Genomic DNA, 24,584 nt, shown 5'->3' with positions numbered 1-24,584 from the left:
CTCAGTTGCAACCCAGCCCAGTTTCTATACGGACGTCCTGCAGATGGGGAACAGGAGCATGATTGTGTGGAATTTGTAGACTGACAGACCAAAAGCCGAGAGGACCTGCAAGAGGCTCCGCTGGGTGAAGGACAGGAACTGTACATCGACGGGTCCTCTCGGTGCATAAATGGGGTACGGTACAGTGATTATGCAGTCGTAGATGGCGCAACGAAACGGACGATCGAGTCCGGACGACTGCCCGGGAAGTGGTCAGCCCAATCCTGTGAGTTGTACGCCCTCCAGAGGGCCCTGAAGTTGTTGGAGGGGAAAGTGGGGACCATATATACTGACTCAAAGTATGTATACGGAATTGTTCATACTTTCGGGAAAATCTGGAAAGAGCGAGGATTGATAACTTCCCGGGGAAAAGAATTAGCTCACGAACAAATGATCAGCCTAACGTTGGAAGCCCTGGCATTGCCTACAGAACTCGCAGTAGTCCATGTACCCGGTCACCAGAAGGGGTCGACACTGGAAGCGGTGGGAAACCGGCTGGCAGATGAGGAAGCCAAGCGGGCAGCGGTCGAAAAATCCGTCCAATTATTAACATTAATACCGTTGAGGGAAGGGCTCGCTAAACAACCCGTCTTCACCCAGGGGGAGATTGATAAAATGGATCAATTGGGTGCCCGGCTAGAAACTAACGGGAAGTGGACGGTTCCTGATGGGAGACAAGTACTAAACAAACAGATCACCCGGAGTATTCTGCACCGATTACACCATCAGACCCACTGGGGGGTGCAAGCCATGTGTGACACGATCCTGAGAGACTATGTATGTAGGGGGATATACACGTTAGCCCAACAAGAAATAGTCAGATGCCCCACTTGCCAGCGAATTAACAAGAAAGCCATGCGTTCTATGCCAGCTGGTGGTCAGCCCCTCGCAATTAGGCCATTCCAGAGGATCCAAATTGACTTTACAGACTTACCCCCAATACAGAGATGGAAGTATCTGCTAGTAATAGTAGACCATTTCACTCACTGGGTAGAGGCTTTCCCAACCGCCAAAGCCGATGCACCAACCGTGGCCCATCTATTGTTAGAGAACATAATCCCGAGATATGGCATGATGGAATCTATAGACTCAGACTGCGGGACACATTTTGTTTCTAGGCTACACCATTTGATCTGTACTGCCCTGGGTATCCAATGGAAATTCCATGCACCCTGGCATCCCCAGAGCTCGGGTTGAGTGGAGAGAATGAATGGCACACTCAAGACCCAATTGACTAAGCTGATGTTAGAAACTAAGTTACCATGGCCAAAGTGCCTTCCCATTGCCCTATTGAGAATACGTACAGCACCTCGCCGGGATATCGGGGTCTCCCCCTATGAGATGCTGTTCGGATTACCATATTGGAGTAAGGTTGATGGGTGTCCCACTCTACAAGGGGGAGATGTATTTGTCAGAGACTATTTACTGGCCTTATCCCGTTCTTTTGCAGAACTCCGGAGGAAGGGTCTCCTGGCTCAAACTCCGCCGCTCAACTTCCTCTTACATAAGGTGGAGCCCGGAGATTGGGTACTTGTAAAGACCTGGAGGGCCGAAAAGCTCCAGCCGCAGTGGGAAGGACCGTTCCTGGTCCTGTTAACAACTGAAGCCGCTGTTCGGACGAAAGAAAAAGGGTGGGCCCACGCATCGAGGATAAAGGGGCCTGTTCCGCCAGAAGGAGAGAGCACTTGGACATGCGGGCCAGGGGACAAGCCATTGGTGGTAAAGCTGAAAAGACAGCGACAATGAACTCTACCTGGACTGTATTGGTGGGGATATTGATCGGTTTACTCCTGTATGTGGGGGAGGGCGAGGGGAGATGTGACAAATGTCGGACTACGGTGAGACTTGGGAGTCAGATCTACTCGGGATCATTTGTGTCTCACTCCCATGTGAACGATCGGTGTTACGATGTGAATGCACGGCAAGAATGTTGGGAGGGTGGAAAACCCTATTATCAAGTGTATAATAAAGGGTACAGTGGCAAAGTCCGTGGATGCCCTAAAAATGACCGCTGGGTGTGTGTTAACAAAGATGGGCAGTGGGGCCTACCCTCCGTGTTGCTCAGAGAGCAGGTTGACAGAATCAAGGAGACCAGAGTTCAGAACACTGAACGGGAGTTAGAGAAAGAGCACGACCGTCAGAGAACAGTCGTTGTCTCTAAAGTGCCATCTATATACAAAGAGGTAGAAGAGCAGATTGAGCTCCCTGATGTAACACAAAACCTGTTTATAGATCTCACCTCTCGGATTGCCACTGTTTTAAATGTTAGCAATTGCTGGGTTTGTGGGGGGCCACATATGTCAGAACAATGGCCGTGGACTGGGCAAAGCTTTGACATATGGGAATTGCTTCAATACAATTGGACACATGTCAACGAAAGGAAAAGCCAGGGGTGGAGACTGACAAATAGCCCTGAGGGCCAGTTATGTGTTGAAGGCAAGGGGACCGTGGAGGTAGGAATTAGTCCCTGTCAGAGTGTATTGAATGCCACCACACAAGTATGGTGGCCTGAGAATATTGCTTGGTACATTGCAAACCGAGATCATCAAAATTGCATTCGGTTACGTTCTGATTCCTCCTCTTACGAGCTAAGTGCTGACCCTTCCGATGGCATGAAAAGAGTGTGAAGCGGTGGTTGTCAGGGGAATCAATGCTGGAATAATCCTGTCCAGACTCTGCCACGGGGCCAACAATCCGAATACTGGAATTGCAGTGGTCCTGGTCCTTATGAGGGCGTCCCTGGGGTAAAGGAGTTGTGGGATGACGTTGTGAGGCAGGGAGGGCCTGCTCCAGATGGCCTATTTTGGATATGCGGTAATCAGGCATATTCCAAACTGCCCATGGGATGGGCTGGAGTATGCTTCCTGGGTCTAATAAGACCTGAATTCTTCCTATTACCCCGGGAGGAAGGTGATGATTTGGGAGTTAAACTCTTTGACTCCCTGCGTAGGTCGCCAAGGGATATCCAAGTCGGTGATTGGGGGGGGATGAGTGGCCACCGGCCCGTATTATTGAATACTACGGGCCTGCTACGTGGGCACAGGATGGATCATGGGGATACCGTACTCCTATCTATATGTTAAACCGAATTATCAGGCTCCAAGCAGTCGTAGAGGTCATTACTAATCAGACCGCCCTGGCCCTGGAGTTGCTGGCTAAGCAGCAGGATCAGATGAGGGCTGCTATATACCAAAACCGGCTTGCCTTGGATTATCTGTTGGCCTCGGAAGGGGGCGTGTGCGGGAAGTTTAACCTGACTAACTGCTGTCTGAAAATTGACGATAATGGTAAAGCGGTTTTGAAGATTTCCGATGAAATTCGGAAACTGGCCCATGTGCCGGTTCAATCCTGGCGCCCTCTTGGTGGCATCGGATGGTGGGATGGTCTCCTAGGTGGTAGTTGGTGGCGCACGGCGTTACTGGTGGCTGGGGGGGGCGTAATGCTTCTACTCATCTTACCCTGCCTGATCCCCTGTGTTCAATCTTTAATCCAGAAAAATATTTCCCAACTCCAGGCAGTGGCGGTACCCCAACATGGAACGCAGGAACTTAAGGTGCTGTTGCTGCGAAAGACCAAGGATTTCCCGGGCCCCTGATGGGGGGACGCTTATCTTTGTCATGCACATCTTAAAAACAGAATGGGTGGAATTGTGAGAGACGATTTCGGTACAAATAGTTAAGATGTGCATGACCTCAGAGTCTAAGGGGAATAGAGCCGTGGAGGTAGGGTAAAACATGCTTCTCTATAATAAAGGACGAGACATCTGCTGCTACAGAGTAGAAAAACAAGTCCTTGATTGATAAGACCACTAACTCTGACAGAGAAGAATAAGTCCTTGACTGATAAGACTACAGGGTAGGAAAACAACTCGGGAAACTGTTGCAGACTTTGTGAGAATGTGAACCTCGTGACTCTTTAGAGCTATAGAGGGGAGGGACTTGTACTGTATTTAATCAGAAACATTGTTAGCCTGGCGCGCCTTTTTTTTTCAAGGGTGCCCAACTCTGCAGACTTGTTAATAAAACTTTGTTTTCCTGAATTTGTCTAGAGCGATTATTGAGAAGCGATTTTCGTTTCTAACAGTATGGGTTGGATAATAGTGCTTTTTATGCTGTTGACCGAGTGGATCAGATTGTGAAAGTGCCCAGAACAAAAGACAAAGGGATTGCTAATGACTGTGAAGGAGAGATAGATGTAAAATGCCCATTATATCTGTCCTTCACCACCATTCACAATCTTAATCTGTTCTGCTCACTTCTCCCCCTCTGTCAATGGTATTAAAACAACAATTTTTTTAAACCCCTCAGTTCTGAAGTGTCATATTGGACTCAATATGCTAACAGCTTCTCACTGCAAATGCTGCCAGATTTGCCAAGCCTCTCCAGCACTTCCTTCTTTTATTTCTTGTTGTTGTTGTTTGTGGGTGGCAAATTTAGTTTATTACTGAAATAGAGTGTTGAGGAATTTTCAAACTTTGAGATTAAATGAAAGTGATGTTCTTGTCCCAACGTAGTGTAAACATTAATTAACCTTGGAATAGGGAAGCTAAATAAGACAGAAATGATAGATAAGTTGCGAATGTCATCTGCAAACCACTAGAAAGACTCCGTCATAAGCTTCATAACTAATCGTGGTTTTTCTCTCCTTCCATAGCCACCATCTTAAGCTGAAACAGTCTGTTTGCAGTCATAGAGTCAGATGTACAGCATGGAAACACACGCTTCAGTCCAACCCGTCCATGCCGACCAGATATCCCAACCCAAACTAGTCCCACCTGCTGGCACCCGGCCCATATCCCTCCCTATTCATATACCCATCCAAATGCCTCTTAAATGTTACAATTGTACCAGCCTCCATCACATCCTCTGGCAGCTCATTCCATAAACGTACCACTCTGTGAAAACGTTGCCTAGTAGGTCTCTTTTATATCTTTCCCCTCTCACCCAAAACCTATGCCCTCTAGTTCTGGACTTCCTGACCCCAGGGAAAAGACTTTGTCTATTTATCCTATCCATGCCCCTCATAATTTTGTAAACCTCTACAAGATCACCCCTCAACCTCCGACGTTCCAGGGAAAACAGCCCCAGCCCGTTAAGCCTTTCCTGATAGCTCAAATCCTTCAACCCTGGCAACATCCTTGTAAATCTTTTCTGAACCCTTTCAAGTTTCACAGCAACTTTCCGATAGAAAGGAGACCAGAATTGCATGCAATATTCCAATAGTGGTTTAACCAATGTCCTGTACTGACGCAACATGACCTCCCAACTCCTGCACTCAATACTGACCAATAAAGGAAAGCATACCAAACGCCTTCTTCACTATCCGATCTACCCGCTACTCCACTTTCAAGGAGCTATGAATCTGCACTCCAAGGTCTCTTTGTTCAGCAACACTCCCTAGGACCTTACCATTAAGTGTGTAAGTCCTGCTAAGATTTGTTTTCCCAAAATGCAGCACCTCGCATTTATCCGAATTAAACTCCAACTGCCACTTCTCAGCCCATTGGCCCATCTGGTCAAGATCCTGTTGTAATCTGAGGTAACCCTCTTCATTGTCCACTACACCTCCAATTTTGGTGTCATCTGCAAACTTACTAACTGCACCTCTTGTGCTTGCATCCAAATCATTTATGTAAATGACAAAAAGTAGAGGACCCTGCACCGATCCTTGTGGCACTCCACTGGTCACAGGCCTCCAGTCTGAAAAACCCACCCTCTGTCTTCTACCTTTGAGCCAATTCTGTATCCAAATGGCTAGTTCTCCCTGTATTCCGTGAGATCTAACCTTGCTAACCCAGTCTCCAATGGGAGACCTTGTCAAATGCCTGACTGAAGTCTATATAGATCACATCTACCGCTCTGCCCTCATCAATCCTCTTTGTTACTTCTTCAAAAAAACTCAATCAAGTTCATGAGACATTATTTCCCACGCACAAAGCCATGTTGATTATCCCTAATCAGTCCTTGCCTTTCCAAATACATGTACATCCTGTCCCTCAGGATTCCCTCCAACAACTTGCCCACCACCGAGGTTAGGCTCACTGGTCGATAGTTCCCTGGCTTGTCCTTACCACCCTTCTTAAACAGTAGCACCATGTTAGCCAACCTCCAGTCTTCCGGCACCTCACCTGTGACTATCTATGATACAAATATCTCAGCAAGAGGCCTAGCAATCACTTTTCTAGCTTCCCACAGAGTTCTAGGGTACACCTGATCAGGTCCAGGGGATTTATCCACCTTTACTCGTTTCAAGACATCCAGCACTTCTTCCTCTGTAATATGGACATTTTGCAAGATGTCACCATCTATTTCCCTACAGTCTATATCTTCCATATCCTTTTCCACAGTAAATACTGATGCAGTCACAGAAGCCCACTGAACCTCAAGGTTATTGTCTCATCCCCTTGCCCTCCACATAGCCTATCTTCATCCTTGTTGTGCTCCCACCATCTCAGATTTAACAGATCTCCTACTGCAGTTTTGCCTCGGTCACCTCTAGACTCAACAATTTTGTTGCTCTCTTAACTTGCCTCTGTCCATCACAATTTCAGTTCCTTCAAAATTCTGTTGCTATCCTATTCTGCATCAAGTCCCACTTACCTAGTATTGTTATTGGTAATCCACATTAACTCCCATTCCCATATGGCTATAAATTTTAAATTCCCATCCCCATATTTCAATTAGCAGAAAACTATTACAATTTCAGGTGGATGTAAAAATATCATGACAACTTTTGTTAGAGGAGCACAGGAATTTTGACTGGTGTTCTGACCAATATTTCTTTCTTACCAACATCCTGAAAACTGATTTAGTCACAGTTATGTGGGTGATTGGCAGACCTTGCTGTATACAAACGTGCCATATACCACATCTTCTTCAGTACAACCCAAAGTACTTTATTAGTTTTGAAACACTTGAGAGAGTTTGGAAACATGAAAAGCATCACAAACTGCAAACACTTTCCTTTAATCCTTTACGTAGGCAGTCTATTTGTACTTTTCATCCACATTCAAATGCAAATTTTAATGTGCATAAACTCAAGGAGTTCTTGAGTATAATCTGCATCTCTATTACAAGTTCAAAGTTTTCAACTTTTGCCCTTCTGCCTAAATGCTGTAATATGAACTGGATTATTCACAGAAGAGAAGAGGGGAAAGGAAGGCATCTTGATCTAATGATTTCATTTTTTTGTTTTATGTAGAGCCTGGTCCTCTATTCAGAGTTTTGTGCTGTTATGATTACTAAGATCAGAAGGACTGGCTCCGAGAGGGGAAAGACAGCGTGGCTTAAGTTTCCATTTGTTAGTTTAATGATCCAGTCTATGAGGAAATGAATAAGTGGTAAACATCTAGTTTTATCTTAAGGACACTATTTAGAGATAGGCTGAGTAATTTATCTTTGGTGGGACCAAGATTTCAACTTCACCAGATGCAGCACATTTTCAACTGTTGAGGCTCTTAGGTCCAGAGTTTCATTGAAGTTATGTAGCATTGAGTACCTTTGAAGCTTTGTCCTAATCCACAAACAGGTGTACCAGTCTTTCTCCATGCGATAGTGAAACTATACCAATGCTCTTTGCTTTTTAATGCAAGTACAGAGGGGTGGGTCTGATTGTATCAAATATTTCATACTTGTTTTTATGTGCATGACTAGCTGATGTTGACAGTGAAATCCTTCTGGGTGGCCAGTTTGACTGCCATGAACAAACCTGAATTCAACTCAGGCACTGCTGTGACAAATTGACAGTTTGGACTCAAAAAGGAGGCACCCATTAACCCCCAACATTCACTTCCATTTTTGCTGGCCAGCAGTATCATACAATTGGTATGTTACATTTGAGAAGTTCTGAGAGAAGAGCCTTAAGTATGCATTGATTACCCATTTAGGGACTCAAATAGGCCACAGGTAGGCAATAAGTCTACACCTTCCCCAGTTTGAAGATGCCGGTGTTGGACTGGGGTGTACAAAGTTAAAAATCACCAATACCAGGTTATAGTCCAACAGGTTTAATTGGAAGCACACTAGCTTTCGGAGCATCACTCCTTCACCAGGTGATAGTGGAGGGCTCAATCCTAACACAGAATTTATAGCAAAAATTTACAGTGTGATTTAACTGAAATTATACATTGAAAAACTGATCATCTGTTAAGCCTTTCATCTGTTTGAATACCATGATAGTTTCACTTCTTTCATGTGTAAATCACAAAAGCTTTTTTTTTAAAAAATGTTGCATTCTCAGGTTAACTGTTAACAACGGTGTTAGCCCCCTGTGTTCTCGGTCTATGCCATGATGTTTAGATTGATTCTAATCTAAAAAGTGAGATAATGGAGTTTTATGTAATTCATGTAAAACTCCGTTATCTCACTTTTTAGATTAGAATCAATCTGAACATCATGGCATAGACAGAGAACACAGGAGGCTAATACCGTCAACATATTGTCTAGCTATCACCATTGTTAACAGCTAACCTGAGAATGCAACATTTTTAAAAAAAAGCTTGTGATTTACACATGAAAGAAGTGAAATTATCATGGTTGGTATTCAAACAGATGAAAGGCTTAACAGACAATCAATTTTTTTCAATGTATAATTTCAGTTACATCACACTGTAAATTTTTGCTATAAATTCTGTGTGTTAGGATTGAGCCCTCCACTATCACCTGGTGAAGGAGTGACACTCCGAAAGCTAGTGTGCTTCCAATTAAACCTGTTGGACTATAACCTGGTATTGTGAGATTTTTAACCTTCCCCAAATCTTGTAAAATCATGAGGAGGCTGAGCAGGCCAATGATAGACACGTGCTTGATGCACATCTCCCTCTTCTTTTCCCTGTACATTGTCTGCAAAATCCATTCCTTGGTGTGGGTGAGCTAATTCTTCCACTGCTACTACAGGACTATTATGATTTTAAAACAGGATCAACACACTAGCTTTCTTCATTTTTAAAAAGTCAACAGAAAAGAATTTGATTGGCAAAAGTAGAAAAATCTATTACATTTCAAATTGACTATTGCAATGTCATACATTAAGTGTTTTGGCTTTAAGAGCTAAAAGCCAAATTATTAAAAATCTGAATGTTATGGAAAATACTTCTCTAACATGATATTTAGGATATCCTATTCAGTACAAGTCACTGATATGTATTTTCAAGCCATTCAGCATGTTTTAAATGAACTGAATGTCTAATAAATTTAATTTTAAAAAGCCATTTAAATGATACTTTAATTTGGTCAGTATAGTCACACATGCCAGATGTCTAAAGCCTTAATCAACATCAATTGAAAACTGAAAAGGCTTAAGAGTAACTATCCACATTATAGAAATGGTACATCTGCGCAGTTTCCATTCTGTGCGTCACACTTCTAGAATCACATTTGAGACAAATTCTGTGCAATTTAATCAATTGGAAGTAGGTCTCTTGCAAATCATTTTGAGAGAAAGAAAACTTATGGAGTCTCAATCTTTGCTGCCCACAAATGCCTTTCTGACAAAGTTTTGATCACCAGCTTTAAAAATAAAATTAAGCTTTGAATAAATCCAGTTCATTTAAATATTTGAATATGCACAAAATGCAAACAATTGCACAACACAATTATAAGCTTATAGATCATGACTTTTAAACATCCATAAAAGTCAATTGCCTCTTCTGCCTCAATATTCTTGTGGTATGGCTTTGACAACTATGGAATGTACTGTAGATATGGCCATACCATTGCCTTGTACAAACTCCAATTTGTATGGCCTCTCTTTGCTTCTGTATTCCAAGATGAAATTAATTCATCTTACGGATTTCACACAGTGCATCAGTTTCATCAGCCTTGCATATGTCTGTACTCTACAGCTTGTGGCCTAAAGCAGTTAACTTATATTTACAGTCTCCATTTCATTTTACTAACATTAGTTGTCTATCTAGCTCCCCAACATTTTCAAACAGCTTTTACAACTGGAGTTGCTACTTCTGTTGTTTCACTTCACTCTCAAACTTGGTGTTGACTGCTGATAGGCAGCTTCATTTCTATCCCCAGGTCAACAATTTTATCAAAACCGAACAGCAATAACTCAAGGTCTTTGCACTATAAGTAACTATTGGTCACTTTTTCTATCAAAAATCCATTTACTTTTTCTTTCCCTGTTCAAGCCATTTTTAATCCATTTCAGAAACTGCACCCAGTATTTTGCCTTCCCCTACCTTAAAAAAAAATTGCTCTTGTAGTGCAGTATTTCACTACAATATGAAAATATTACTTTCGCTTGGTGATTTCATTCAAAAAATGTGATTGTTGGTTTCTTAGCCGAGCTGAAATGTTGTCATGCAAACAGTTTGTCACGATGCTCGGTGGTATCATTAGTGTGACTTCCGTGAAGCGTTGTTGTTCTACTTTGCATGATATTTATATGATCCTGTCAGTTAAGGTGGATTGTGTCATTTCCAGTTTTGCTCTGCAGTGGTTTATATATGGGGGTCTATTTCTACATGCTTGTAGATGCATTCCAAGTTGAAAACCAAGCCTCTAAGAATTACCAGGCATATCTCTGGTTAGCTCGTCCGAGGACAATTATGTTGTCAAAGTTAAATTGATGGTCCTCCTTGACTGCGTGTACTGAGAGGATGGAAAATCTGCCGTGACAGTTTGCTGATGGTTGGTGATCATGTATCCAGATTGCTAGTTTTCCATTGGTCTGTCCAATGTAGTGTTTATTGCAGTAATTACATGGGATTTTATAAATTATGTTGGTCCTATATGTTGAGAGTAAGGGATCTTGCGTCCTTGGTGTAGTGTGGTTGTGGGTTGTTGTGCTATGATTCCTAGTCTTCATAGGAATCTGCTTGTCATTTCTGATATGTCCTCAATATAGACCAGTGTATTAGAATGTATAGTGTCCTCTTGGAGTTGTCTGTCCAATAGGCATCGATGGATGAAGATGTAGGGGTATCCATTGTTTGAGAAGACCTTGTGTAGGTGTTTTTCCTAATTTTTGTATAGTTCTGGTGTGTTGCAGTGCATTAGAGCTCATTTAAGTTGTGTCCTGACACAGCTCTGTTTGTGGACGTTAGGGTGATTGCTGTTGTAATTCAGGATGTGAGCAGTGTGGATTGCCTTCATGTATACTTTGGTTAAGAATTGACCGGTCATTCGTTCTACCATGATGTCTACAAATCAGAGCTGATTGTTATTCCCCTCTTCTCTGGTGAACGTGATACCGCTGAATAGGTTTTTGATGAGTTGGTGTGTTTCCTCTTACTTATCAGAAATGACAACCAGACTCCTACAACTACTAGGGATCTTGGTAGCACACCAATCCACAGCCACGCTACGCCAACTACTCACAAGGATGAAAGACCCCATACCCACAACATGCAGGACCAATGTAGTAGATAAAACCCCATGGAAGGACTGCCATAAACACTACATCGGACAGACCCGAAGAAAATGGAAGATACACGAACACCAACTCGCATCAAAACGGAACAAATTCTCCCTCATCTCAGTACATACAGACAAAGAGGGCTATTAATTTGACTGGGAAACATAACCGTCCTAGGACAAGCTAACCAAGAGAAATGCACAGGAATTCCTAGAGGCGTGGTTTTCAACCTGGAATGCCATCAACGAGCATGTAGAAATAGATCCCATATACAAACCATTGCACAGCAAAACCGGAAATGACAATCCACCTTAACAGGCCAGATCATATAAATATCAAGCAGAGTAGAACAACAACGCTTCACAGTGGTGTCATTTATGTCACCTAACATGGTGACAAAACGTTCGCATGACAACCCGCCACCTCGGCGAGCAAACCAACAACTGCATCGACAACTCAACTAAAAATCTTCATGAAAACCTTAAAGTTTAAAAGATGATCCATGGTTTTTAAGAATGGTAAAGAGTGGAACAAGAAAATAATGAGCTGATTATTTATGAGACAATGGACAAACGATATTAAATGACAGAAGAGTTAGTGGTACAAACTCAATGGCATTCTAATGGGACACGCAAAAAAAAACGAAAAGAATGAGCAAAAGTAAAACTTACAGAAAAAGAACAAACTTGGGTCAAGAGATGATCTGAAATTGTTGAACTCGTCGTTGAGTCTGGAAGACAGTTGAGGGTGATGTCCCTCAGATTTGCACTGAACATCACTGGAACATTGCAGTAGGCAAGATTCCGAGATGCCAGCAAAATGGGGAATTAAAATAGCAGGCAAGTGGAAGCCCATTTGTGTATGTTGATTAAACAGAGATTCACATTTTATACATATTTTGATTTAGCAAATACGCAGTCACTTCTTAATGTAGTTTGATCTAGATTGAAGAAACCAAACGTTACATTAGTGATCTCGCTTTTTAAGAACACATGCAATTGACGAACACGCATCGTCAAGGAATAATAATGTACTGCAGGCTGCATTCCTAATCTTGTTGGAATTCGTTGACGGTTACTGTTTACTCTAAACAGATTAATTTTAATGTGCATAAACATTGATTCCAGTCTTCAAATGCATAGAATCTTCTTGAGTTTATCAATCCTAAAAGAGTATTTGGTGAGTTACCAACATAGCTAGAAAAATAATGGATTTAAAACTTTGAGACATTGGCAGAGTCAGCAAGGCTTCATGAAATCATGTCTAACCAAGCTAGACTTTCAAGGAAGTCTCAACCAGAATGGATAGTGTGGAAACAGTAGATGTGTTGTATTTGGACTTCCAAAAGACAGGGTTTTGCATATTCTTTTTGAGGAGTGGATGGTTCTACCTGGGGAGCTATGGTACATTTAATTTAAGATACCAATTTGATCTGGAACTCCATGCCCTACAAGATTCTGACACAGGGTCACTGGAAGAAGCCTACACTGCTATCTGACCCAGCAGTAACCAAACTGCTGTCTTGGCTGCCTGGTTTCAAGCATCGCAGGACAAACTTTGCTTGAAGAAGAAGCAACAGCAAAATTCACAGCTGACATTGGTGAAACCTCTGTGTGGGGGCACACAGCAAGGAAGCAGCTAAGTGGCTTTTTAAAGTGTAACCTGACTGTTTTTCTTTTATAAATCTACAATAGGAAGTACAATGGTGTTTTTTATGATTAAATGCTGTTATTGAGATCTGTCTCTTGAATAAATTTTAAAAAACACAAAAAACCATAAATACTAACCTAGTCTGGGGCAGTGTTCTTAGAGCAGTAAGACTCTAAAAAACAGAATTATTTTATGGATGTGTAGATTGTTAAGATATTAGCCATTAATAGAATGATGTGCACTTCACGTTGGATGAGAGAGATTAGGGAATGTTTCCATATTAATGATGATCATTCAAAGTTTGTGCGAACAGAACCACAACAATGATGATCATGCCTGCAGGAAATATGCTTGGTAGTGAATCCTATCAGATTGCATGGATCAGTTGGAGCAGCAGTTAGAGGCAATGAGGAATTTACAGGAGCTAGGGGATGTGATGGATGGCAGTTGCAAGGAGATAGCAGGTAGGTAGTGCAGGTGTCTCCTGTGACTATCCCCATCTCAAACAAGTATGCGGTTTTCAAAAATGTAGATGGTGATGGACTCTCAGGCGATGTAGCACTGACAGCCAGGTTTCGGGTACCAAGATTGGCTCTAACATAACCAGAGGTATGCCAGGTTCCAAGCAATGAATTATGATTGGGGACTGTCTCATCAAAGGCAACAATAGATGATTCTGCAGCCGACAGAGGCATCAAAATGGTGTGTTGTCTCCCTGTCGCCAGGGCCAAAGAAACTTCAGAGATGGTGCACAATATTCTCAAGCAAAAGAGGGACCAGCAGGAGGTGGCACAGTGGTTAGCACTGTTGCCTCACAACTCCAGAGATCCGGGTTCATTTTTCCCGCCTCAGGCAACTGTCTGCGTGGAGTTTGCACATTCTCTCAGCGTCTGCGTGGGTTTCCTCCGGGTGCTCCGGTTTCCTCCCAAAGTCCAAAAATGTGCAGGTTAGGTGAATTGGCCATGCTAAACTGCCCATAGTGTTAGATGAAGGGGTAAATGTAGGGGAATGGGTCTGGGTGGGTTGCTCTTCGGAGGGTCGGTGTGGACTAATTTGGCCGAAGGGCCTGTTTCCACACTAAGTAATCTAATCAGGTCATTGTACACATTGGATATAATGACATAGGAAGAGAAAAACACAAGATTCTTTGAAAAGAATACAAGTGGTTAGGCAGGAATTTTAAAAATAGGTCCTCAAGGTTATCTGGATTAATCCTAGTGCAATGAGCAATTGATTAGCAACAGCAGGATAGAGCAGAGCTAGTGCAGAGAAGAAAGATTCACTTTTAGAAACATTGGAATCTCTTCTGGGGTAGAAGTGACCTGTATATGGAGGACGCATTGCACCTGAATTGGAGGGGGACCAATATACTTGGAGAGATTTTCTAGAGCTGCTCAGACAGATTTAAACTAGTTGGGGTGGGTGTGTGTATGTGTGCAGGGAGATTGTGAGAAAAGAGATTAGTCTGAGACTGGTATAATGGGAAGAGAAGCAAGTCAAAATAATCAGGACAGGCTGGAACAAAGAGAATTAAATAAGACTGATAAATTAAATTGCATTTATTTCAATGCAAGAGGCCTAACCGGCAAGGCTGATGAACTCGGGATGGTTAGGGACATGGGACTGGGATATCATAGCAATTACAGAAACATGGCTCAGGGGTGGGCAGGACTGGCAGCTTAATGCTCCAGGATATAGATGTTATAAGGAGGATCAAAAAGGAGGGGACAAAGAGAAGAGGGAAAGTGGCATTTCTGATGAGGAATAACATTACAGCTGTGTTTCAGAAGGATATTCCCATGAATACGTCAAAGGAAGCTATTTGGGTGGAACTCATGCTACAGACTCCCCAGTAGTCAGTGGGAAATTGAGAAACAAATTTGGAAGGAAATCTATTATCTTAGGAAAACAGGGTGGTTATAATAGGCGAGTTTAACTTTTCAAACATAGACTTGGATTGCCACAATGTTAAGGACTTGGATGGAGAGGAATTTGTTGACTATGTACAAGAAAATTTTCTGATTCAGTATGTGGATATAACTACTGGAAAATGTGCAAAACTCAACCTACTCTTGGGAAATAAAGCAGGATAGGTGAGTGAGGTGTCAGTGGAGGGAACGCTTCAGGGCCAGCAACCATAATTCTATTAGTTTTAAAATGGTGATGGCAAAGTATAGACCTGATCTGAAAGTTACAAGTTCAAAATTGGAGGAAGGCCAATTTTGAAAGTATTAGGCAAAAACTTCCAAAAGTTGATGGGGGAGGATGTTCGCAGGTAAAGGGATAGCTGGAAATTAGGACGCCTTCAAAAATGAGATAATGAGAATCAAGAGATAGTATGCTCCTGTTTGGGTGAAGGGCAAAGCTGACAGGTGTAGGGAATGCTGGATGACGAGAGAAATTGAGGTTCTGATCACGACTAAAGGAGGAAGCATATGATACGCAGACAGCAGAAATTGAGTGATGCCCTAGAAGTGTATAAAGGCAGTAGGAGTAAGAGGGAAATCAGGAGGACAAAAGGGTGACATGAGATACCTTTGGCAAACAAGGTTAAGGAGAATCGAAAGGGATTTCACAAATACATTAAGAACAAAAGAGTAACTATGGAGAGAAGAGGGCTCCTTAAAGATCAGCAAAGCCACCTATGAGTGGAACTGCAGGGGATGGAAGAGATACTAAACAAGTATTTTGCATCAGTGTTGACTGTGTAGAAGGATATAAAAGATAGACAATGTGTGGAAATAAATAGTAACGTCTTGAAAAAATGTCCATATTATAGAGGTGGTGATGGACATCTTAAAATGTGTAAAGGTATATATATCCCTGGGACCTGCTCAGGTGTACCCTAGAACTCTGTGGAAAGCTATGGAAGTGTTTGCTGGGCTCCTTGCTAAGATATTTATAACATCGATAGCCACAGGTGAGGTGCCAGAAGACCAGAAGTTGGCTGATATGGTGCCACTATTTAAGAAAGGTGGTAAGGAAAAGCTAGGGAACTATAAACCAGTGAGCCTGACATCAGCGGTGGGCACGTTATTGAAGGGAATCCGGAGGGTCAGAATTTACATGTATTTGGAAAGGCACGGACTTTTTAGGAATAGTCAACATGGCTTTGTGTGTGAAATCATGTCTCACGAACTTGATTGAGTTTTTTGAAGTAGCAATGAAAAGGACTGATGAGGGCAGAGTGATGGACGCAATCTGTATGAACTTCAGTAAGGCATTCAACAAGGTTCCTCACAGTAGACCAGTTAGTAAGGTTGTATCACATGGAACAGAGGGAGAACTAGCTATTTGGATACACAACTGGCTTGAAGATAGAAGACGGAGGGTGGTGGTGGAGGGTTGCTTTTCAGACCGAAGGCCTGTGGCCAGCAGTGTGCCACAACGATCTGAGCTACGTCCACCACTTTTTTGTCATTTCTTAATGATTTGGATGTGACCTTAGGAGGTATGGTTAGTAAGTTTGCAAATGCCACTAAAATTGGAGGTGTAGTGGATAGCGAAGAAGGTTACCTCAGAGTACAACAGGCTCTTGATCAGATGGGCCAACGGGCGGAGCAGTGGCAGATGGAGTTTAATTTAAATAAATGTGAGGTGCTGCATTTTGGAAAGGCAAATCAGGGGCAGGACTTAAACACTTAATGGTAAGGTCCTGGGGAATGTTGCTGAACAAAGAGACCTCGGAGTACAGGTTCATAGTTCCTTGAAAGTAGAGCTGCAGGTAGAAAGGATAGTGAAGATGGCTTTTGGTATGCTTGCCTTTATTGGTCAGTGCATTGTGTACAGAAGTTGGGAGGTCATGTTGCAGCTGTGCAGGACATTAGTTAGGCCACTACTGGAATATTACATGTAATTCTGATCTCCCTGCCATAGGAAAGATGGTGTGAAACTTGAAAGGGTTCAGAAAAGATTTACCAGGATGCTGGTAGGATAGGAGGGTTTAAGGTATAGGGAGAGGCTACATAGACTGGGGTCGTTTTCCCTTGTGCATCAGAGGCTGAGGCGTGACCTTATAAAGGTTTATAAAGTCATGAGGGGCATGGCTCGGGTAAAAAGATAAGGACATTTCCCTGGGGTGAGGGAGTCCAGAACTAGAGGGCACAGGTGTAGGGTGAGAGGAGAAATATTTAAAAGGGACCTAAGAGGCAACGTTTTCACGCAGAGGGTGATGTGTGTATGGAATGAGCTGCCAGAGGAAGTAGTGGAGGCCAGTTCAATTACAACATTTGAAAGGCATCTGGATGGGTATTTGAAAAGGAAGAGTTTAGAAAGATATGGGCCAAATACTAATAAGTGAGTAGATTTATTCAGGATATCTGGTTGGCACGGACAAGTTGGACCAAAGGATCTGTTTCTGTGCAGTATATCTCTAGGACTATGACTCGAAACATTAACTCTGCTTCTCTCTTACAGATGTTGCCAGAGCTGCTAACTTTCTCTAGTCCTTTCTGTTTGTGCTTCAAAGTTTCCAGTATCCAAAATTCTTTTTTATTTTGATTCTTGATCATGTGGTCAAGATTCCTTCAGGGATTTCTTGATCAAGATTGTAAAGAGACATTCCCATAATGCTGAAAGACAGAAGATGCTGAAAGTGTGTATTATGCCATGGGTGGATTTAGAATTGGGGACATTATTCCAGAATGAAGGATGGTCAATTTAAGACTGAGACGAAGAGGCATTTCTACTGAATGTCATAAATATTTAGAAATCTCTACCACAGACAACAGTGAAAGTGTATTCACTGAATACAATCAAAAATGAGAGACAGATTGTCAGGTTTTATAGGATGCAGGCAGGAAAATGGAGGTGAAACCAAGTTCAGATCAATCTTAGTCTTATCGAACAACAGAGCAAATACAAGTTGGCATATGGTTTTCCAGTTTGCTGTGGTTCATGGCTAGTTCACCATATTGAAAGTAGTACTGATTCCATTCTTTTTACTTCACGTTGAATTTTCTCCATTTGAGAGTCCCACTTTCAGCCATGCTAATTGCACAAGACTGCTGCCATATTAAGACAAGGCAAGCATGGAATTAAAATAAGCGAGTAGCCAGAATCTTTCTCCTGGGGTGAGGGAGTCTCAGACTTGAGGACATGGGTTTGGGGATGGGAGGGGAGGGATTTGGAGGTGATCCGAGGAGTAAATCTTTCCCACAGAGGACAGTCGATGTCTGGCGCAGGCTGCCAAGTGGGGAATAGTGGAGGCAGATACAGTTGCAACATTTGATGGCATTTGGATAGATATGTGTGGGTAGGGGAGTGGCAGTGGGTGGTTGGGATGTCAGATTGGCAGTGTTGAATTGGACAAGGGAATCGGTTTCCGTGCTGTATGACTCCATAACCTCACTAAAGGTTACGTTATAAGACAGCAGTAATATGTTGACATTGAGAGAGAATCGACTAACAGGATCTCTTTTTCAGGATGGTGAACTATAACCAGTGGAGTTCCACAGGAACCAGTGCTGTGACCACAATTGTTTTAAACAGTATTATTTAAATGGAGAAAAATTGCAGAAAGTTGTAACATAAATGTGCTTGAAGGTACTTGTGCAGAAAGCACAGAAGTTTAGCATACAGATGTAGCAAATAATCAGCAAGGTGAATGGACTGTTATTTCAAGGCAGTTAGAGGATAAGAATAGGGAAGTCTTACTGCAACTGTACAAGGTAATGGTCGGATAACATCGAGTACTGAGGTCAGTTTTGGTCTCCTTATTTAAGGGAGCGATCATTTCATCAGAGATCGTTCAAAGAAGGTTCACTTGAATAATCCTCAGTATGGAGGGATTACCTTATGAACAAAGGTTAAACAGGTTAGGACTCTTTGTTGGGAGTTTAGAAGAATGAAAGGTGATATGATTGAAACATATAGAATTCTATACAGGGTAATTCTTGACAGGGTAAATGCTGAGAGCATGTTCCCAGTCATGGGAGAGTCTTGAACCATGAGACAATCTTCAAATTAAAGGGTGCCAATTTAAGACTGAAATGAGGAGGAATTTCCTCGGAGGGTTGAGTGTCTTTGGAACTCCTTGCCACAGAGAGCTGTGGGAGCACAGTCCTTGTGTATGCTTAAGGCAGAAATAGAATCTTGATCAGCAGGGGAAAATCAATGGTTATGGGGAAATGGCAGGATTAGAACAGCCATGATTCTCTTGAATGGCAGAGCAGGCTCATAGGGCTGAACAAACTACACCAGTTCCTCTTTCATATAATCTTATGACCTAACTTTTCAGAATTACTAGGGAAGCAAGGGTCTATTGGGAAGGAAGAATTGGAGGTTAGGACTAGTAATAAAATAATCTGGATAAATTAATGGGGCTGAAATCCAGTAAATTCCCAGGGGCTGATGATCCATATTCCAGAGCAACAAACGAGTTGGCCATGAAAATAATAATTGTTGTCATCTTGAAAATTCTATAAATTCTGCAACTGTCTTGGAAGATTGTATATTTTTAAATAAGGTGCAAAAAAAAAGGAAATTACACACCAGTTAACCAGCAGCAATAGTAAAAAAAATCCTGAAGTCTATATAGAAAAAAAAAGATATAATAACAGGACACTGGAAAAATAGAGTCATACAGCACAGAAGCAGACCCTTTGGTCTGACTAGTCCATTCCAATAGCAACAAGATGACAAAGTATTCTAGATTTATGAAATGTAAATCATGTTCGACAAACTGCTTGGAGTGGTTTTTTTAAAATATTACTAATCAAAAGGTATAAGATTTTAAAAATGCCTTGATATTCCCAAAAGCTTTTAACAAAGTCTCACATAAGAGGTTACTGTGCAAAATTAAAGAACATGGGATCGGAACATAGAAAAAAGCAGTAAGGCGATTTAACCCTTTGAACCTATTCTGCCATTTAATATTATCATGGCTGATCATCTAACTCCATACCCTGGTCCTACTTCCTCCCCAACTCTTTAATCCCTAAGAATTAAGATAGTTCTCCCAAATCACACATTTATTAAACACGATTAGGTTGGAACGCAGTATTTGAATTGTGGACTTTTTTTATACAAAGCGAACTCCCATTCGCTGTGACATGATTCTATCCCCGGCACTAGCTGAACTGCAAAACCCAGCCTCAGGAGCCTCAGTCTGCAAAATGCAAATTCAGTGTGTTCAGCTAAAACAGGAATGTAATCAGCTCTGCAAGCCTTGAAACATAGTTTGAAAGTGGGAATTGTAGTCTACATTTAGAACAAACTTTATTTCAAACCAAGGAAGAATCTTCAGGACAACTGAGCTTCTCTGTTGGCATCACATGGTCAGTTGGCTCAATCACTTTCTGGTGAAGAGCTTCATGAAAGGTACAGTGCTGTAGTCAGAGGTTTTAGTATTAAAGTGTTAAATTGATTGTACTACTTCATTAAAATATAGGATTTAAAGAATTACTTAGATTGTGAGATCATTTAAATTAGACTAACTACTACTTTTGTTTCAATTTTTACTGATATTTTTGGTAGTTTGCCCCAACCCTATTTTTCCCATAGGTTCCATTATTTATATTGTACTATTTTCTATAACACTGTGTTGCTTCTGAATGCAATACCACGTTATTGGAGAACTACTTGTATATCTAACCACTCATGAAAACATTCAATATTTTGACCTCAGTTGCTTTCTGTGGCAGAGAATTCCAAAGGCTTGTCACGTGGTGAAGACATTTCTGCTCATCTCAATTCTGAAGAATCAAGCAGTCTAGACTGTGATCCCAGTCATTAGGAACATCCTTTCCGAATTTACCCTGACTAATTGTTAGAATTTTATGGGTTTCTGAGAGCTACCCTTCTTTCTTTTAAACTACCATGAATATAGTCAGATCCAAATCACAAACTTCACTCAAATTAACCAGGTCACATTGAAGCATCGCTATATCTTCCTCAGTTCACTCTCCCACACAGCTTTTAGTCATCTGCAAACTTGGAGATCTTACATTTATCTCCATCTAAATCAATTAATATCTATTGGAATAGCTGGTCCAAGCACTGATGCCTGCAGTACTACATTAGTCACTGGCTGCCACTGAAATAAAGGCCTATTTATTTTTACTGCTTCCTGCCTGCCAACCATTTCACTATCCATGTCAGTACACTACACCAATTCCATACATTTTAAAATTTACATGCTAATTTCTTATGGAAATTCATCAAAAGCCTTCTGGGAAGTTCAAGCACATTCAACATTATTTCCTCATTAACACATCTATTACATCTTTGAAAAATTCCAGTAGATTGGCCAAGCATGACTTCTTTTTCATAAATCCATGTTTCACTGTTTCCAGGTGGCCTGCTATTAAATCTTTTAAATGGACTCTAGTATTTTCCCTAATACCAGTGGAAAGCAGTGACAGTGGGTTGGGGAAGGGGATCAGTGGTTAGGCCCCACTTGCTCATAATATGCATTAATGAAGTGGATGAAAGAATCAAAATGTAATATTTCCAAGTTTGCCAATGAAAAAAGTATGGTGAGGATCCTTCAAGACAATGTAGACAAGGTGAGAAAGTGTGGGCAAATTCATGGCAGATGCAATAATATGTGTACAAGTGAAGTTGTAGGAAGGAAAAAACAGTGAGTATTGATTAAATGGTGATAGACTAGGGAACGTTGATGTTAAAAATGGACATAATGCACAAATGCATTGTCATTCAGAGTAAGCATGAAAGTATAGCAAGCAATTGGGAAGGCAAATGGTATATTAGCCTTTATTTCAGGAGAGCTGGAGTACAAGAGCAAAGAAGTCTTACTGCAACCATATAGGACATGATGTGGAGATGCCAGTGTTGGACAGGGATGCAAGGTCAGATGTCACATAACACCAGGCTTTGATCCAACAGGTTTATTTGAAATCACAAGCTTTCAGACTGATGCTCCTTTGGCAGGTAACTTCACTTCCAATATATTAACATTTTTTAAACACAGCCTTGGCAAAGGCAAATTGAGTAAAAAATGATTGTCCTACGTGCAATTCTAGCAGCAGGAAGAGAACCCCAGTTTTTAGCTGTAACAGAGGGGAATATGAGCTTCCACATCCAGCCTTCAAAACCCCAGCAACTGCAAAAAGCTAAAACTAAAAACATTCTGGTTCTTTGGGAGCTTGACACCACCCATTCAGGCTGCATCTATTGTTCTAACTTTGAAAAAAAACAGGCTTCACAAGCTGTTTACTTTATTGGCTTTGAGCGGACTGCTCACCACATCTTTCTTAGTCTTTCTTCATTAAGTAACCAGGACAAAATGCACCTCGTTAAACCATAACATTATCACACTAAGATTTACAGAAAATAGCGAGTTGCGCATTGTGCCTTGTTCAGCTCAAAAGACAACAGTACAAATACCCATTACTTCACAATACAACTATTTTTGCACAAACTACAAATAGGCACAACTGGTATAACATTTCTATGGCATTAACAGTTCAAACTGTGCCCCAAAGTATTTTAAATGCCAACCCTTTGTCCAAAGCAGATGTTAATGATTTACATAAAATTTCCTACTCTCATTGTAGACAAATGCTACATGCAGAAACCAAATTAAGTGAAATCAATACCTGACATTTTACAACAGTGAAACTAAAATAAATGTAAGAATTAATAGAGGGCAAAATGCATTTCTTTACAACTAAAAAGGTTAAAAAAAATTCATTTTATGATTGTCAAAAAACAGCAAGAAAGCAAAGCTAGTTTGTGCTAGTTATTAAATGAGTCCTCAATCTCTGAGTAAGTTATTTTAATTCAAGATCTTACACTTCAAAGCAGCCAGGTAGACACAATACCTTCTGATGCATTACTATTTAATATTTTTCTTAAATTCTGATCTGATAAAAAGTTGAAATGAAAGTTAATAAACTTTAGGAAAGCTCCCATGTAACTTTCCATTACAGTATATGATTTATATTTTCTGGGAAATGTTAATATTACTATTAATAATTTATGAATAGTATTGTAGCAAAGTAGTTACACTGTGAAAGACCCAATCTAATTTGGGCTTGATGAATTATGCCATTACATTTCAGGTAATACTTCCATCACAGTAAGACTTAGAGCTCTAAGCCCTGTTTTCAACTGCTTAAAATAATCTCAGCTTATTTCTTAAATATTATAAGAAACATGAAAGCAATAAAATTAATACCTTTCAAATGAAAATCTCTTCCATATAATACAAAAACAATCCTTATTTCATTCCTGCTTTCTTTTTAAAAAACATACCTAGTAGTGCCTGAAACAATCCACTTTTGAAGATACTTATAACTCTTTCAACAGCACGTTTAAGTTGTTTTTCCTCTGGTTTCTTCAGCTTTGAACAGTAGTCTTCAAGAAGCAGTAAAGCACGTTGAGTGTCTAAAAAGCAAAAAGAAAATTGACTTAGAGAATATTCTGAATGTCTCTTCCCACATCATCAGCTCAGATTTTGACTGCAAACAGGCAAGACAACAACCCTTTCATAAGTGCACCACTGAAATACCAAACAGCTGAAAGGCAACCCAAGATGGAATTCATTGATTTCAATTCCTCCTGAAGGCCAAGTATCCCAAGCTCCTGTTAGTGCTTGAGCCAACAATCATAGGCATTATCATCTACAAACCTTTAATGAAAATCAAAGATAAGCTTCCTAATTAGATTATGTTAATGCTCTGACCAATACCAAGTGAACCCTTAAAAGACCAATTCAATGGCCCATGCAGAGTAGCCAAAGAGTTCAGGGAAGCATGTTATCTTATTGAAACCCCAAATCAAGGGAAAACAAGCAAAAACTTGAATGTCAATATGAGGAGACAATACCACCAAGAGGGGACAAATTTAAAAAAAAGCACAGTCGGCTTCATTGCCACTAACTTAAAGGGCAAAGCAAGGATGATTTGGAGAATGATGAAGGTGAAGCCCACAATGAACCCTAACTAACCAATTAAGGAGTATTAGCATACTTGGACTCCCTTATGCCAACGACTGTGTAGAACATCAAGCAGACTTAATGCGGCTGTTCATTGCAATTATGGATTTATGCACAGTCCAAGCTGCACCATCCTACCTCTACGTGAGGTTATGTAAAGTGGAGAGGCATGCCTCTAAGGCATCACTTCTATCAGTCACACGGAAGAAAGGGAAGAAACTAACTTCATGGTGAAGCAGCAACTTATAGAGCTGCAGTAGCTGGAACTCCCAACTGTGCTTTTGCCTGTGCTGGATGGCTCCATTAGACGTCAAAAATTTAATGCAGTGACCAATGCTGACTGCCACCCAATACTCCAGCTTGAAGACTGCATAGATATGATGGGTAAAGCAGTCTATATCACCAAGGTAGATTTATTCAAGGGATGCCGTCACAAAGGAAATCTCTGCCTTCATAATGACGGACAGATTAGAGCAAAAGTCAAATCATGCCATTCTGACTCAAATGTCCAGCCACCATTTAAGGTTTATTTAATTGCCTAGTGTACTTTAGGTGACTTCTGAGTGTACAGCAACAACTCTAACTCACAGCAATTGAAAACACACTTACAGAAAATAGAGTCTTGTGG

General features: G+C 41.2%; 1 protein-coding gene across 7 annotated transcripts in view; it reads right to left on the bottom strand.

Annotated features, from left to right (window-relative positions):
* dlg2 (discs, large homolog 2 (Drosophila)) overlaps window positions 1–24,584 on the bottom strand; it is a 1,025,979-nt gene that overhangs the window by 941,194 nt on the left and 60,201 nt on the right. For all 7 annotated transcript variants that reach the window (XM_043691613.2, XM_043691616.2, XM_087988059.1 and 4 more), the window contains one exon: window positions 23,275–23,406. In XM_043691613.2, the coding sequence (XP_043547548.2) occupies window positions 23,275–23,406 (132 nt within the window). The remainder of the gene's footprint in view (window positions 1–23,274; window positions 23,407–24,584) is intronic.

This window comes from Chiloscyllium plagiosum, unplaced genomic scaffold, assembly GCF_037043375.1.
Source record: "Chiloscyllium plagiosum isolate Xiang-an unplaced genomic scaffold, Cpla_swu_hap1 HiC_scaffold_6, whole genome shotgun sequence".
Classification (NCBI taxonomy): domain Eukaryota; kingdom Metazoa; phylum Chordata; class Chondrichthyes; order Orectolobiformes; family Hemiscylliidae; genus Chiloscyllium; species Chiloscyllium plagiosum.
The sequence above is the reverse complement of the archived record's forward strand: the minus strand, read 5'-3'. Positions and strand labels throughout refer to the sequence as shown.